Genomic DNA, 15,219 nt, shown 5'->3' on the forward strand with positions numbered 1-15,219 from the left:
CAAAAATTTAATTAATCAATTTGCATATCAAAATACAAGAAAAATAAATTTTAAATGAAACATATTATAATATAATAATATTAAATTAATTAATATATAAGTATAAAAAATACTCTATTTTTAATTCTCGCTTTAGGCTCCAAAATGTTTAGGCCGGCTATGCCCACGACTTACTCATGTCAGTAGCTTGATCCCAAAGTAGCTGTTTTTTTCTGTCAGTGCACCAGCTCACTGCCGACACCAGAATCATTCCTCGAAGTTAGCACCATCGGCACGCTAGGTGGCTGGAGCACCGCGATGTGTCACCCAACTCACAAACAATGGGGCTCGTAGTACGACCTTGGTGAGAATTGGAACAGTGGCCAGGTTCCATAATAATCTGGTTCGACACACATGGGCCGAAATGAGTCATATTATTATTGCCCACGACAGGAGAGTGGGCTTTCAAAGGTTAGCCCATTGCCACATGAGCTGCCTTTGCTTGTTCCCCACCTCTATTACGCTCCCAAAATACCTGCCTCCTTCCATTCTCTTATAATTCCACAATCAATCTCTTCCCTTCAACTCAACACCACCCACGGCAGTCGTGAAACTTTCACCGGTCTGAGTTTCAAAAAACCACCACCCGTGGCTGTGTGCAAGGTTTGTCTCTCTGATAAAGGGCTGCTTGCCTGCCAGTGCTTCAAAAAATGATTCTCCGTTTTATTGTTTTGTCATTGCAATTTTGTTGATTTTGCTTCTCTTATATCATAGAAGTTAGAATCTTGTAGAACTCTGTCTGGGGTTCATTTTTAATGTTTTTGAATGTCAAATTTATAATGGGTTATTCTTAAAATATTGTCTTGATTTGTTAGTAATGTAGTGCGTGAAATGTATTAACATGTTACAGAAAGCAAATTGTTGCAGAGAGAGGGCTTGTGTTTTAGAAGCTGATAGCTAATGGAATTTTGTCCTACTTGTGGGACTATGCTGCAATATGAGTTGCCCCATATGGGGCGCCCTTCCAGATTCTTCTGCTCAACATGTCCCTATGTATGCTACATAGAGAACAAGGTATATATAGTTCATTGGTCTTATTGTAGTTAAACTGATTAATATATGAAAAATTCTTGTTGTACTTTTGTGAAGTTAATAACTTGTGTGCATGTGTGTGTGATTTCATAAATGCAGGTTAAGATAAAGAAAAAGATGCATTTGGATAAGAAGGATTTAGAACCTGTCATCACTGACGATGACATGAAGAATGCATCTCAAACTGATGGTGCGTCTCTTGTTCAACTTTTTTGCTTGGTGGATTCCTTTTTCTTTTTCTTTCACTCTTTTTTAGTTTCAAGTAACAAACTAATCATTAGCGTATGAACTCAATTCTAGAAGAAAAAAAAAAAAAAAAAGGTCGGCGGGTTTATTTCATTGAGCTGTAAGTAAAGTAATATTCCATTCTAGTGGAAATAGAATGGGATGTCAGGGGAAGAGTAAAGGTCTGTAAATGGAGTAACAAGTGATTCTATTGATATAATAATTTGTTAAAAATAGTGTATTAGCTCAAAGACTATTCAGTCTATGCATAATGGCTAGTTCTTTTAGTGTTGCCATGTCATGTCTGGTAACGATACCCTGTAAATTGATGTAATTTTGTATTTTATCTTATCTGCTCAAGCATTTACCTAACTCAAAAGAGAAAAAAATAGAGTTATTTTTTATAATGTAGTGTAATGCCAATTTTGTCTAATTAAACCCTGATGATCTTGCAAGGGTACACATTTTAGTTTATCAGCTGGTTTTGCTTGCTACTAGAATTATATATATTGTGCACCTATCTGCTTATGTTTCTTGCTGCTGCTGCTGTTGTTGAAAATGGTTATTCAATGTGTGGGTTGAAGTTGATCAATCTCTCTGCTGGTTTTTATGGAAATGATGCTCAATCTGTATCAGTTTTAAAGTACCGAACCATTGCTTCTATATCCCGGGTGTTATACGCTAAATGGTTAACTTTACTTCTATGTGTGAGCTGTCGTTCATCAATCTCTCAGATGGTTTATATGGAAATGAAGCTTGATTTGTATGAGCTGTAGTTTACTAAATTGTTGCATATAATTATAGGTTTCATAGGAAGGGTTAAACTTCATGGTAATGCTTCTTATTTTTCACTTTGTTTCTCACTTATGATGGATTGGTAAAGTGCAACAAAGACTTATTTATGCACTGAGTGAGAAAGATTAATTTAATTTAAGTGGATGGAGTGGAAAGAGGTTGAAGGAGGCCTAAAATAATACAGGGTAGAAGTAGTGAAAAGGGGTATGTTAGGCAGGGAGACAACAAAGAGTATGAATTTCAATAGGATAGATTGGTGGTGAAGAATACGTGTGGTCGATTCCTATTAATTGATGAGAATCCCTAGTCAGTTGCCAACCCCAAAATAATTGGGATTATGGCATGGTTGAGTTGAGTAAAGTTGAGTTTCTGTTGATTGTCCTGCCTTTCTATTTGTTGTAAATCCCTATTTTTTCAGAACACTGGTGGTGGGGGTGTTATTGAGACCTTGGATGCTGAGTTAACTAGACCACTTTGTTCTGTTGGATATACTTGGGAAGACATTTGGCACTTGTATAGAACAGACGAATGATCACCCTGTCTGCTTGTAGAATCGCATAGGATAGACCAATATGAATGCACTTTCTTTTTCAGTTGTTAGATACCTTGATGATGCATGAACACTTCTATGCTAAAGTTATGTGTTTATAATGTTGTTATGGGTCACTTGCCAGCTGCCTGAGGTTTCGATTCAGTTGTTTGATGATCTATTAGATGATTTTGAAATCTTGACAAAGTTATAAAGTTGGATGTATAGCTTTAGAACACTGATAGAGTCAAAAGGCAGTGAACAACTGTAAATTTTTTACCATACAAGGTGAAGATGGGCCAAAGGTTTTGTTGTGTAGTAGCATTAGGTTTAATTAATTTTTAGATGATTAAGCTAAGCCCTCTCATGGGTATAGAGAATTAGTGATCTCGGATTATTTGAGACATCTGAGTTATTGGTCTTTGTTGACTTTGTATGTAATACATCTCTAAACTAGATGGAATACAACTTAATCATTGATGTTCAACTACATAACCAATATCTGAATATTTAGTGCTCAAAGCTTGGAGTTTGAAGTGAATCACTATCTTTAGGCTACAATTGTGTTACAGTTGTTCTTGCCAATGCTGCATTCTTGCAAGATTCTTTTTTACATAAACAATGTTTTCAAGAGATGGCAATTGCCTCCTTTCTTTCTTACCTGCTCCTTTCTATTATGACAGCAACATGCCCCAAATGCGGTCATGGAAGGGCTGCGTATGTACAATTTCAGACTAGATCAGCTGATGAGCCGGCAACAATATTCTATACATGCATGAAGGAGACTTGTAGAAGTACTTGGCGAGAGGACTAATCAAGATATCTTAATAGAGACATCTTACAATTATATATCAACACTTTTATTTAGCAATAAAGTTTTGCCCAAATCTGACTTGGTCTGAATTGATTGACTATGGGTTATGGCAAACTGGCTCCAAGTACTTTTATTGTTACTATATCATTTTTTTGAGTTTCTTCTGCTATCACCCTAATACACAGTTCCTAAGAGTGACTCCATTATGGAGTTTCTAAAATCTTATGAATGCATTCATTTTCATTTTGAATTTGAAATAGTGGATTGAATTTTTCATGTCATCAACATTTAAATATGAAAAATGTTATATTCACAACATTTTTACAATAAATCTTAAGTGGCGTGTTGTTACTTATTATTACTAATGAGCAAAAAAGTAACTTCAGTGATGAGTTCAAATTAGAACTAATAACAACTTACCAACAATGATTTGTTGTGAATACATTATAAAAATGTTGTGGACGTAACACTTCTCTTTAAACATTGACTTGCATCATTTTGAACCCACCAATGAAATTATTTTTTTATCCACTAATATCATTTAATAACCTCCTACTTAGGATTTGTTGTGAAAGTATTGGAAAAATGTTGTGGACATAATATTCCTCTTGTTCAAATTGTTGATGACATAGTCAAATCCAATCTACTATATTCAAATAGACTAATTGAATTTTAGGGGCTTTATGATTAAATTCCCCCATACCCAACTCTAAAAGAAGATTATATTTCTTCACGTAAGTTTAAATTACAATCTACAACTTTTTAAATCCCTATTTCTTTGTTTTAGATACAGCTTTTCAGACCCCAAAATTCTCTTTTTAATATTTAAATTAAACACATAAATGAATTAGGAAGAAGGAAAACCAGCTTGAGCTTCAGTATGCCAATTGTTGTGGCCTAAGTAGAATTTTGTCTTGCCCTCAAAAACAATGCTGCCTAAGATCCTATAGCCAATTAGGAATGAGCCAATGAGCATGAATTGTGCAATACTCATGAGTCATGACCAAGGATAGAGTTAATAATAAAAAATTAAAAAAAAATTCAGAACATTCAAGAGTATATACTTATATATTGAACAAAGTTATAAGGAAATTGACCCCCAAATCACAAAAATTAAATCCAAAGAAAGGATCACGACTTCCACAAAAAAATTGCCGCATCCGATACTAGTTTCCAATTACATAATCACAACCCTCAAATAGATACCTCAAAGGACCATATGGACAATAATGAAGCAACTTGAACAAGCGTAGGGAAAAAAGGCACCCCCCCCCCCCCCCCCAAAAAAAAAAAAAGGTTCAGCAACGTGCCTAATCATTGGCCAGCCAGCTTCTTCTTTGCTATCCATCGCTTTTTGGTAGCCTCCAATGATTCCTCCCTCATCCTAGAAAGTTCCTGAAACCAATGCTGATACTGTGAGTCAATTGCTTCAAGTTCCAACTTAAGCTCGATATCAGTATCTTTGTCTGCTAAGGACAAAGATGAACTGCTGCTTGTTAAGCTCATAACATTTGATACTCCACTTTGAACTGGCATTGACAATTCTGAGTTCTTTGAGAATTCATTCATGATGTCTTCTGAGTCGTTGCTATCAATTTGTTGCAATCTGAAGACATCATAACATGCATCCCCAAGCTCTATTTCAGGTAAAGACCCAATTGAGCCCTTGCAGCTTCCTTTAATGTTGCAATCAACAAATTCAGCTGCTTTATCAGTTTTGGTAGAAGCATCTTCTACCAGTATCTCTGAAGCAATTGATGCTTGTGAATGTTGATCTTCAAAATTTGCTAAATTTGGAGAAGAATTACATTCACCATGGCAAACAGAACTGTCAGGGTTATTGCATCCACTACCTTCTTCAGCTTGTACACCACCTTCTTGATGGCTTGTATTTAAACCAGAGAAAACATCTTGCACAACCTCCAACCCAGATGGAATTAGCATTGAATCCCATGGACATGCCATTAATTTTTTTTCTTCTCCAAAGACTGGGGAAACATCAGAGGGAGTTACTACTCCACTTGAGGAGTAATCAGACGAGGGCTTCCATCCAGGTAGAAGCTTCATTATCAAGTAATCAATCAACTCTGCTATGAATTCTACATCATGATCTGCTAAATCCAGTTGTTCAACCATCTCGCTGGCCACTGAAAGTGCAGTATCAGTATCAAGGTAAAAGAGAAAGTGTATATTCCTCACTCGGCCTGCAGGTAATAAAATTAAATCCATGATGTTACGCTACAAAACAGTAATATTGATCAATAATCAAAGTCTATGTTCACTTCTAACAACACCCCCCCCCCCCAAAAAAAAAAAGGAACCATACGCTCAACTTACCAAAAAAGTCAGCAATTCGCAAGGTTAACGATACTGAGTTATCATCATTTTTCTTCCCTTTTAATCTAAATTCATTGTTCATATTCGTCCTCTGAAATTCCAAAATTGGACAGTGATTACTCCCATTGATGCTTTCTGTACATGCGTTTAAAGATTGCTGCTTATAGTCAGTATCTATATCCATGGAACGAGGGCCAGACTTAAGTAAACCACTTGCTCTGGGACTTGGGTCAGGTAACTGTAAGGGATCACGTATTGGCTCCTTTGGATTCTCAACTTGAAGGAATTGGTCTTGGAGGAGCTCCTTTGCAGATGATCTCTCTGATGCCGGAACCAGACACTTCTCAATGAACTCCTTAATTTGGTAATCACTCACCTTACTAAGGGAAGCAGGTTTGATGCCCTAAGACAGAATGCATCAGAATATAAATTAGTTGTTTACATAAAGTTTTACACTGAAACATCCAATAGAGAATATGACGATAGACTGATAGTGGCTTAACTTACAGAAGTAACCTTCTTATAGATTTGAGCAGGATTTTTGCATTCACTGTATGGGTAATCAAAAGTAACCATCTCCAACATGCACATCCCAAAAGAATATATGTCAACAAGTTCATTGTATTCCTCTTCATAAAGCTCAGGAGCCATAAATTCAGGAGTCCCTAATGTAATATGTTAAAAAAAGAAGGAAAATTTCACTACTTTTCATAAAGTCTGTCTAATAGAGGGGAGAGCATCAGGGGGAAAAATCTCTTACCAATCACACTTCGAGCAGTAGGCTGCTGCATAACAATTGCCAATCCAAGGTCTCCAATCTTAACCTCTCCATGATTTCCATTCACAAAAATATTGTCACATTTTATGTCCCTGTGAATTATAGGTGGATTGTGACTGTGAAGATAGACTAAACCTTGGAGAATCTGCCTTGCCCAATTCTTTATTGCCTTCATATCAACATTTTTATGCTTCTTCCGATATCTGAGCACCAAAAGGTATCAATCGCACATATACTGTCAATCAATTTAAAGACAGGACAGGAAACAAACAAAGAGAACATACTGCCTCAGATTCCCAGATGTGAAGAGCTCGGTTATCATGTTGATAGTTTTCTTCTTCTCATCTACCCAGGAATTACAGAACTTGATGATGTTATCATGTTTCAACGATTTCAGTAGATGAACTTCAGAATACAATTTCTCTAAATCGTCTGGTGACTGCAAGACATCATCTATCCTAACTTGGTTCCAAGCAACTTCTATTCCATCAACTTCATCAAATGCCTTAAAACTGCAAAAAGAAATCAGGAATCCCCAAGTACAACCATTCTCCAAATTAATAAAATGTTTATCCCTTAAAAGATAATAACTCCTTAGAAAATAGATCAAAAGAAAAGAAAATAAAAAATCAAGAAAGATAAGAGTGGTTTTGGAATCATACACAGTCTTGAAAGCACCCTTGCCCAAGATTTCATTGCACTGTTACAAAAGAGAAGTGTACATGAATAAGAGAAAAACATTTGACCTCACTCCAACAAAGAATAAAATGGTCAATCTAAATCCAAAGATCTCTTTTGGTCCTCCAAATGGCAATGATGACAACAAGGGCTTCAAGGAAATAAAACAACAATAGCTTCCTAACTATAGGCTTGAGCCATTAGCTCAATCTGTTGATGGTTACATCAAAATAAGAAATCAAAACTCAATTACAACATCATGCATATAGTAAAAACTTGGAAATCCTCAAACACATAATTCATAACAAAGAATAACATGCCCTCAAAACCCGATTTTCAGTCGTTGAATACAATGCATTATGTAAGGTTACTGGCATCATGGCCTTGGGTCATTACTCATTAGCTCAAATTATCCGCCAAACATCAAAATTTACAAGGTCACAGTGTCACAAGAGGAAAAAGCCAAGCACTTGACTATCAAAACCCAATACCTTAAAACACAATGTCCTCACCTATATATAAATTTAACAACAAAAACTGCCATTTTATGCAATGCTACTTCATAAAAATGACCCATCATACAAAATTCTCAACTACATGATCATAATATGTCCAAAATAATTCTAATTCACAGGAATAAGGTTAGCTATACCCGAACATATCGACCGGTTGGATCTTTCTCTGTGTATTCTGGATCGAGCTCGACCATTGTCCAAGACATTACCAATCCAGCAAAGTGGAATGTATTCCTGCCAAGAACCAAACAGCTACCAGAACAAAAGGGGTTTAACAAAATTCAATCTTTTTATCATTTTTTGGGTCGATTTCGCTTTATTTTCTTTTAATAAATAAAGAAAAAAAAAATGTAGCAATCAAAGCAACCGGCGCAAAAGAGAAAAAAGGTGCTCAGAGAAGGCCTCAGAGGCAATGCAGAAGGAATCGAATGCCGATTGCGAGCGGAATCGGCATTCGACGACAATGGATTGAGGCAATGAACTCGCTGAAACAAAAGCTGAATTCACAACCCCAACTTCCATGCCACACTTTTTACTCATTCTTTAACTCTAACCAATCCCAATAACACCCACTTCTCATTTACCATTTTTTTTTTTATATCACCAAAAGCTACAAACCCATGACTAAAAAAAAAAAAAAAAAGGAGGGAGAGGGTGCAATTGGACTAGGAAAAAAAAATGGTGGGACAAAATCAGAAGTGAGAAACAAAATGGGGTTGGTAAAGAGACAACAGAGAGAGAGAGAGAGAGAGAGAGAGAGGGTTTGTTGGGAATGAGAGGAAATGAGATATAGAAGTAGCGGGAGTTGCGGAAGTTAGATATGTTTGTAGGAACAACATACACTTGGATGGTTCTTAACCGATAGCGTCAGAATTTCATATGTGAGCTGCCTAAACGACAACTTCTCCTTGCTTTTTACATGCCGTTGTTGTTGTTGTTGTTTTGTTGCTGAGGTTTGAGAACTACGGCTGTTAGTTACTGTTGGATCTCTCCATCTCACAGTGTCCACTCCATTTAAGAGCTAAAGATTGAAAGTGGACTAAATCTACCGTCTAAATTGTGCCAACTCGTTTAAAATTTAGTTATAGTTAAATCAGATTACAGTTATAGGTTTTTTTAACGAGTTGACACAATTTAGACTCTAGATTTTCTCAATCCAAGTCCGTAGGTCTCTCTCTCTCTATTTGGACCTAAATGATAAATCGTTCTTATAATATAATTTGGTACAACTTGTTAAAGGTGGTTGATTGTAAGTGGTAGATAATCATTTTTACATGGGCCTATCATTTTTCTCCATCACTCATAATCTACCATATTAGAGTTGTAACAAAACTAGCACAAAAGTTGTGCTCCTATACTTTCTTAACAACAAATGACTAGCCTTTTTATTTTCGTAAAATAGGAAGTTATAAGAAACTAACAATATAGTGATAAATGACCAGCCTTTTTTATTTTCCTAAAATGAGAAGCTAAAACAAACTACCAATACACAAGTAGGTCCTTGCTCATGTGCAAGTCAACATACTATCACGTTCATGGCAACCCATAAAAAGGGAATCACAAGGAGTAGGGCACGGGGTGAAGACATTTTGTCATCCTTAATTTGATGGTTTTGTTATTGATAAAATGATGGTTTTGTTATTAATAAAATGATGAAAGAAATATGATAAATGCGATGATAGGAATGCTAAGAGGAAATACTTAGGATAGAATAGAGGTTTGTTTGGATACCGCTTATTTTACTGAAATTGAAACTTATTGCTGAAAGTATTGTAGATAAGGTAAAAGTTAGTTGAAATAGTACAGTGGAGCCATGAATAGTACCAAAAAGTGCAGTGAGACCCATAAATAGTAGCAAAATTAAGCTAAATAGTAAAATAATTTTATTTTTAATTTTAATCCAAACGCATGCCAGGTGTAAAAAATAAATTGTAAGTTAGATATGCAAAAATAAAAATAAATTATATACATACACAATCAAGGTGGGCAAGTGAAATTAATCTATGTTTCATCCCCTTTTCAGGTGGGGAAAAAAACCCAAGTGGGATGGAGCAGAACAGAGGATTTTTGTCACCCCTAATGGAAGGGAAAGGCTTGTGTCCAATGAAAGTTTTCACTGGACATGGCCGGATTCAGACATGTGTCCAAGAGTGGACACGTGTCTGCAATCTAACGTGTCTAGTGAAAACTTTCACTGGACACAAGTTGCTCTCCTAATGGAGATGATAAATAATAGGATGAAAATAACTGTGAAAAAGAATTTTGAATAAGTTAAACTTGTATTATGTTCTAAACATGAACATTTAGTTATTTATTTAAAAATAATAATAATAAATAAAAATTATTGATGGCACTTTTTTCAAATCTAATGGGTCATAGTGTTAGAGGCTCATCTTCTACAACCTAAACGTAGCAAGCCAGTCAAACTAAACTTCATCTATCATGCACAAAAACTGCAAAATCCTATTTTTATGATCTAGCATATTTAACGATATCTAAAATGTTTGTTACTTTGTTTAGTTACTCAAGATTAGATTCATCAAAAAAGGTTACTCAAGATTAGAGAAATATTAGAGGAAATGAGTACAACGTGAAACTAGGTCAGTCAAGGTCATATAAGGGGGGCCATCAGGCCCATCACCATATATAGGGTACTTATTTTCATGACGAGCAAATTTAGTGAGTTTTGGGGGCTCCGTTTTTCTTAGAGGCATGAACTATATACGGTTAGGTCAACCAAATTTTAAGAAAAGGCCAAACTAACCAAATTTTAAAAAATAAATTGTGATTAGATACGTTTGTAGGAACAACATACATGCACTTGGATGGTTCTTAACCGATAGCGTCAGAATTTCATAAGTGAGCGGCCTAAACGACAACTTCTCCTTGCTTTACATGCCGTTGTTGTTGTTGTTTTGTTGCTGAGGTTTGAGAACTACGGCTGTTAGTTACTGTTGGATCTCTCCATCTCAGTGTCCACTCCATTTAAGAGCTAAGATTTGAAAGTGGAGTAAACTTGCTGTCTAAATTGTGTCAACTCGTTTAAAATTTAATTATAGTTAAATCAGACTACAGTTATAGGTTTTTTAATGAGTTGACATAATCGAGACTCTAGATTTACTCCATCCAAGTCTGTAGGTCTCTCTCTCTCTCTCTCTCTCTATTTGGACCTAAATGATAAACTGTTCTTATAAATTATAATATAATTTGGTACAACTTGTTAACAGCGGTGGTTGATTGTAAGTGATAGATAATTATTTTTACATGGGTCTATCATTTTTCTTCACCACTCACAATTTACCATATTAAAGTTGTAACAAAACTAGCACAAAAGTTGTGTTCCTATACTTTGACTAGATTTTTTTTTTATTTGATAAACACACACACACACACACACATATAGGGGAAGGGAATGAGATAAAGGAATACACTCACACATCAACACCAAAACTATATGTGACAGTTAGTGTTGCGGAGTAAGTGATTAACCCCTTCTCAATATTATACATTACCGATGTGGGACGACTCGACAACACTGAATATCTTTTTTTATTTGATATACACACACACACACATATAGATGCACTGAATATCTTTTTTATTTGATAAACACACACACACACACACACACACACACACACACATATATAAGGGAAGGAGGATGAGATAAGAGAATACACTCACACACCAACACCAAAACTGTAAATGACTGGCCTTTTTTATTTTCCTAAAATAAGAAGCTAAAACAAACTACCAAAATACAAGTAGGTCCATGCTCATGTGCAACTGTGCAAGTCAATATACTATCATGTTCATGGCAACCCATAAAAAGGGAAACCCACATGGAGTAGGGCACGGGATGAAGACATTTTGTCATTCTTAATTTGATGGTTTTGTTATTGATAAAATGATGAGATAAATATGATAAAGGCGATGAGAGGAGTGCTGAGAGGAAATACACATGTAAAAAATAAATTGTAAGTTAGATATGTAAAAAATAAAAATAAATTATATACATACATAATCCAGGTGGGCAAGCGAAATCAATTTATGTTTCGTCCCCTTTTTAGGTGGAAAAAAAACCCAAGTGAGATGGAGTAGAACAAAGATTTTTTGTCATCTATAATCGAGATAATAAATAACAGGAAGGAAATAACTGTGAAAGAGAAGTTTTTAAAAAGTTAAACTTATATTATGTTTTGAACATGAAAATTTAGTTATTTATTTAAAAAATAATAATAATAAATAAAAATTATTGATGGCACTTTTTCCAAATCTAATGGGTCATAGTGTTAAGAGGCTCATCTTCTACAACCTAAACGTAGCAAGCCCGTCAAACTAAACTCCATCTATCATGCACAAAAAGTTGCAAAATCCTATTTTCATGATCTAGCAAATTTAACAATATCTAAAAGGTTTGTACTTTGTTTAGTGACTCAAGATTAGATTCATCAAAAAAAGTTACTCAAGATTAGAAAAATGTTAGAGGAAATAAGTACACCGTGAAACTAGGTCAGTCAAGGTCACATAAGGAGGCCCATCACCACCGTATATAGGGCACTTATTTTCATGACCCGCAAATTTAGCAAGTTAAAGGCATGAACTATATACGGTTAGGTCAACCAAATTTTAAGAAAAGGTCAAACTAACAAAGTTGCTTCTTTTTCCATTGTAGCCAAGCTTGCACCAAAAAGCGACTACTTAAGACTTTCAAATTTTATCCAATTAGGCTAGTTCTTTGATTTTTTTAAAAATGTTAATTTTGTAAAATGAATAAATTAAGCCCCAAATTATAGCTGGAAAATAAGGAGAGCAAACATCTAAGAGGAAAAAAAGGGAAATGAGACCAAACTATAGCCAAAAAAAAAAAAAATGAAAAACTAACTTCAAAGAGAATAAAAAGGGGTAAAGGGGCAAAAAATAAGAGAAAAAAAAATGGTGAAAGGAGGCCAATGAGTTATACCAAAATATAAAAAGAGTAATGCTATAGATACAAACTATTTTATAACATTTTTACAAACTGTTGGTGTGACAAATTCTTAGTAATTCTAATATGGGTCCGTCACTAATATCACATTTTTACTTACAATAACTATTTGAAAAATGCTAAAACCACATCAACAGTTTATAAAAATATTATAAAATAATTTGTATATGTAGCAAATTTTTTGTGACCTAGAAGCTAAAATCTCTCTCCCTCTCACTTTCTCTCTTAACAAAACAAAACAAAACAAAATCAGCAAAACATAAAATCCCAACAAAAAAAAAAAAAAGCTCAATCCTCTTCTTTTTTTTTGCTAATATTGCTGGAATTAAATTTGTTTTTTTAATTTTCGGCTTAGATCCTAAAATGCATAAAGTTGCACCTAAGCATAACACCATAAAAATGCATGAGGTGAGTGCTACAAGAACCAAGTGTCATCCTATTATTCAAAGTCTTTCTTTCTCCATAAATACACTCAACTCATTTGCCATTAGCACCAGTATCCATTGGGATCGCCAAATGTATGACAACACTCCACATTTTCCTTAAACCGTGGCTAAATGTGATGCAAAGGGTCCAATGAGAATTTGGCACCTCAACCATTTGATTTCCATCTAAATGGCCTAGCTCCACGAGCTTAAAAGAGACGAAAACACTCACTAGAAGTTGGGAGGAGCAAAAAAAAAAAAAGCTAACATTCCTTCTACTTCAATTTTTTGCCCCCTTTTCCCCCTTTTTTTTTTTTTTTTTTTTTAATTTTTATCTTAGAAGTTTGTTTTCCTTATTTTTTGGCTATACTTTTTGCCTCTTTTCCCTTTTTTTTTCTTAGAAGTTTGTTTTCCTTATTTTTTTTGGCTATATACTGGTCTCATTTCTCTTTTTTTTTTTTTTTTTTTTGTTGTCCTTAGTTTTTGGCTATAATTTAGGGGTTTAATTTATTCATTTTACAAAATTAATTTTTTTAATTTAAGAACTAACTTAATTGGATAAAATTTTGGGGCCTTAGGCGATCACTTAACTCGCTTAAGGTAAAAGCCAACACTGGTTGCGCTTATGTTGCCATGCACAACACAGACTAAACCAAAAATATTATGCAAATTATGCTTGTACCAACTCAGCTACATTTCCTCGCTCTACTATGCACAAGCATTCTTCTTTACCTTTATGCTTCCATATGTATTATCCAGAAATGGATCCAAGATTTTAAGTTAGCGAGGGCAAGTCTAAAGAAAAAAAATTCAAAAAAGAATCTATATAGTATTAAAAATTTATAAATACTCAAGATCATTGTTTCTAAATACATTAAGATGCGATCATTTACCAACAAAGACAAAAACAAAAAGAAATTTTTTTTTTTTAATACAAGGCTAGCTAGGATTTTTTTTTTTTTTTGAAGTTAAAGCATTCACAGTGGTGGTGCTAAAAAGTTTAGCTTTTACACTTCAAAAAGTTACTTTATCTATTTTACCACCTCATTTTACAATACACCCAAAATCAAATGTTCTATTTTTTTTATCACTTCATTTAAAATAATATAAGTAGCTCATCTATATAATAACTAAAGGTCGAAATGTTTGACTTTTTGTTAACCACTTCTTATTGTGCTACGTGGTTACACAAATTATTGCCACGTTTACTTTAAAAAATATCAAAACATATGTCTTTTTCGTTTGAAGAAATAAGAAGAATTTTTCAGTTATATTTTCACTTTTCATAACCATATTCTTTCTCTAGGGTACACTACAAAACACGCGGGTCTTAGGCCGCGTTTTTTTCAGCCGTGTTTGAAAAAATACGGCCTAAGACCCTAGTACAAATATCAAACAAACCCTTCTTTCTGGCTTCTGGCAGTCTACAAATTTTTCCATACTTGAGTAGCATCTTTTCGAGTTTACATAGGTAGTTACGAAACTTTTGTTTCTTCTCATTCCTTTACCTCTTTATGTGGAATTTTTTTGATAAGAGGGGTTCCTGTTTCCGTAACTCATTTTCTGCAAAAAAAAAAAAAAAAAAAAAAATTATAGAAACAAATTTTGGCTTATTTGTAATAAGAATTATTCAAGAAGCAGATATTACGATTTTTGCAAGAAAAGTCACCAAAGAAGTTCAAAGGTCAGTTACCATACCCCAAATATATCCCTTCTCTCAGGTTTTATTTTTTAATCAAATATCTTCTTCATTTGCTATTGCTTGATTAATGCATATGATTAACACATAAATAAAACTAATCCTAAAGTAATAAAACTTTTTTTTCCCAAAACAAGCACTACGTTTGAATTGAAATTGATAATTAATTTTATTAGTGTACTAACAGAGTAAGAAGCTATTTAAAGTTTTTCCCCGGACTCTTTCACATTACGCTGATTGCTAATGCTTCCCCAATTTCCTATTCAAACCACAAAAGGCACTAAAGTGGAGAAGAACAGTTCCCTACATAAGTCACTTTTAGGCAACACGTTAGCCTATTTAATTGCAAGTGTTTTTTTGTCATTT

At 34.4% G+C, this 15,219-nt stretch overlaps 2 protein-coding genes across 3 annotated transcripts; one reads left to right on the plus strand and one right to left on the minus strand.

Annotated features, from left to right (window-relative positions):
• Nucleotides 1-443: 443 nt before the first annotated feature.
• On the plus strand, nt 444-3,592 carry LOC142641656 (uncharacterized). 2 transcript variants are annotated; one of them, XM_075816134.1, is made up of 4 exons: nt 444-642; nt 890-1,053; nt 1,171-1,261; nt 3,304-3,592. In XM_075816134.1, exons 2-4 carry the CDS (start codon nt 940-942, stop codon nt 3,432-3,434), a joined length of 336 nt encoding a protein of 111 aa, XP_075672249.1. In that variant the 5' UTR covers nt 444-642; nt 890-939; the 3' UTR covers nt 3,435-3,592. The 2 variants fall into 2 exon arrangements, with proteins under 2 accessions (XP_075672249.1, XP_075672250.1); XM_075816135.1 differs by having other exon boundaries at nt 456-642; nt 907-1,053.
• A 1,119-nt stretch (nt 3,593-4,711) lies between these two features.
• On the minus strand, nt 4,712-8,508 carry LOC142641655 (putative serine/threonine-protein kinase WNK7). Its single transcript, XM_075816133.1, has 7 exons — nt 7,880-8,508; nt 7,212-7,249; nt 6,834-7,061; nt 6,532-6,752; nt 6,279-6,436; nt 5,772-6,174; nt 4,712-5,638 (listed from the first exon to the last, which is right to left on the minus strand). Exons 1-7 carry the CDS (start codon nt 7,946-7,948, stop codon nt 4,749-4,751), a joined length of 2,007 nt encoding a protein of 668 aa, XP_075672248.1. The 5' UTR covers nt 7,949-8,508; the 3' UTR covers nt 4,712-4,748.
• Between the last annotated feature and the right edge of the window lie 6,711 nt (nt 8,509-15,219).

This window comes from Castanea sativa, chromosome 6 (assembly GCF_040712315.1).
Source record: "Castanea sativa cultivar Marrone di Chiusa Pesio chromosome 6, ASM4071231v1".
Classification (NCBI taxonomy): Eukaryota; Viridiplantae; Streptophyta; class Magnoliopsida; order Fagales; family Fagaceae; genus Castanea; species Castanea sativa.

Coding starts and splice junctions, on each gene's coding strand:
- LOC142641656 (XM_075816134.1), top strand. CDS start 940: ATGGAATTTTGTCCTACTTGTGGGACTATGCTGCAATATGAGTTGCCC. Junction 1,054..1,170: donor TATGCTACATAGAGAACAAG/GTATATATAGTT, acceptor TCATAAATGCAG/GTTAAGATAAAGAAAAAGAT. Junction 1,262..3,303: donor GAATGCATCTCAAACTGATG/GTGCGTCTCTTG, acceptor CTATTATGACAG/CAACATGCCCCAAATGCGGT.
- LOC142641655 (XM_075816133.1), bottom strand. CDS start 7,948: ATGTCTTGGACAATGGTCGAGCTCGATCCAGAATACACAGAGAAAGAT. Junction 6,753..6,833: donor ACATCTGGGAATCTGAGGCA/GTATGTTCTCTT, acceptor TTTGGTGCTCAG/ATATCGGAAGAAGCATAAAA. Junction 6,175..6,278: donor TCTATAAGAAGGTTACTTCT/GTAAGTTAAGCC, acceptor ATTCTGTCTTAG/GGCATCAAACCTGCTTCCCT.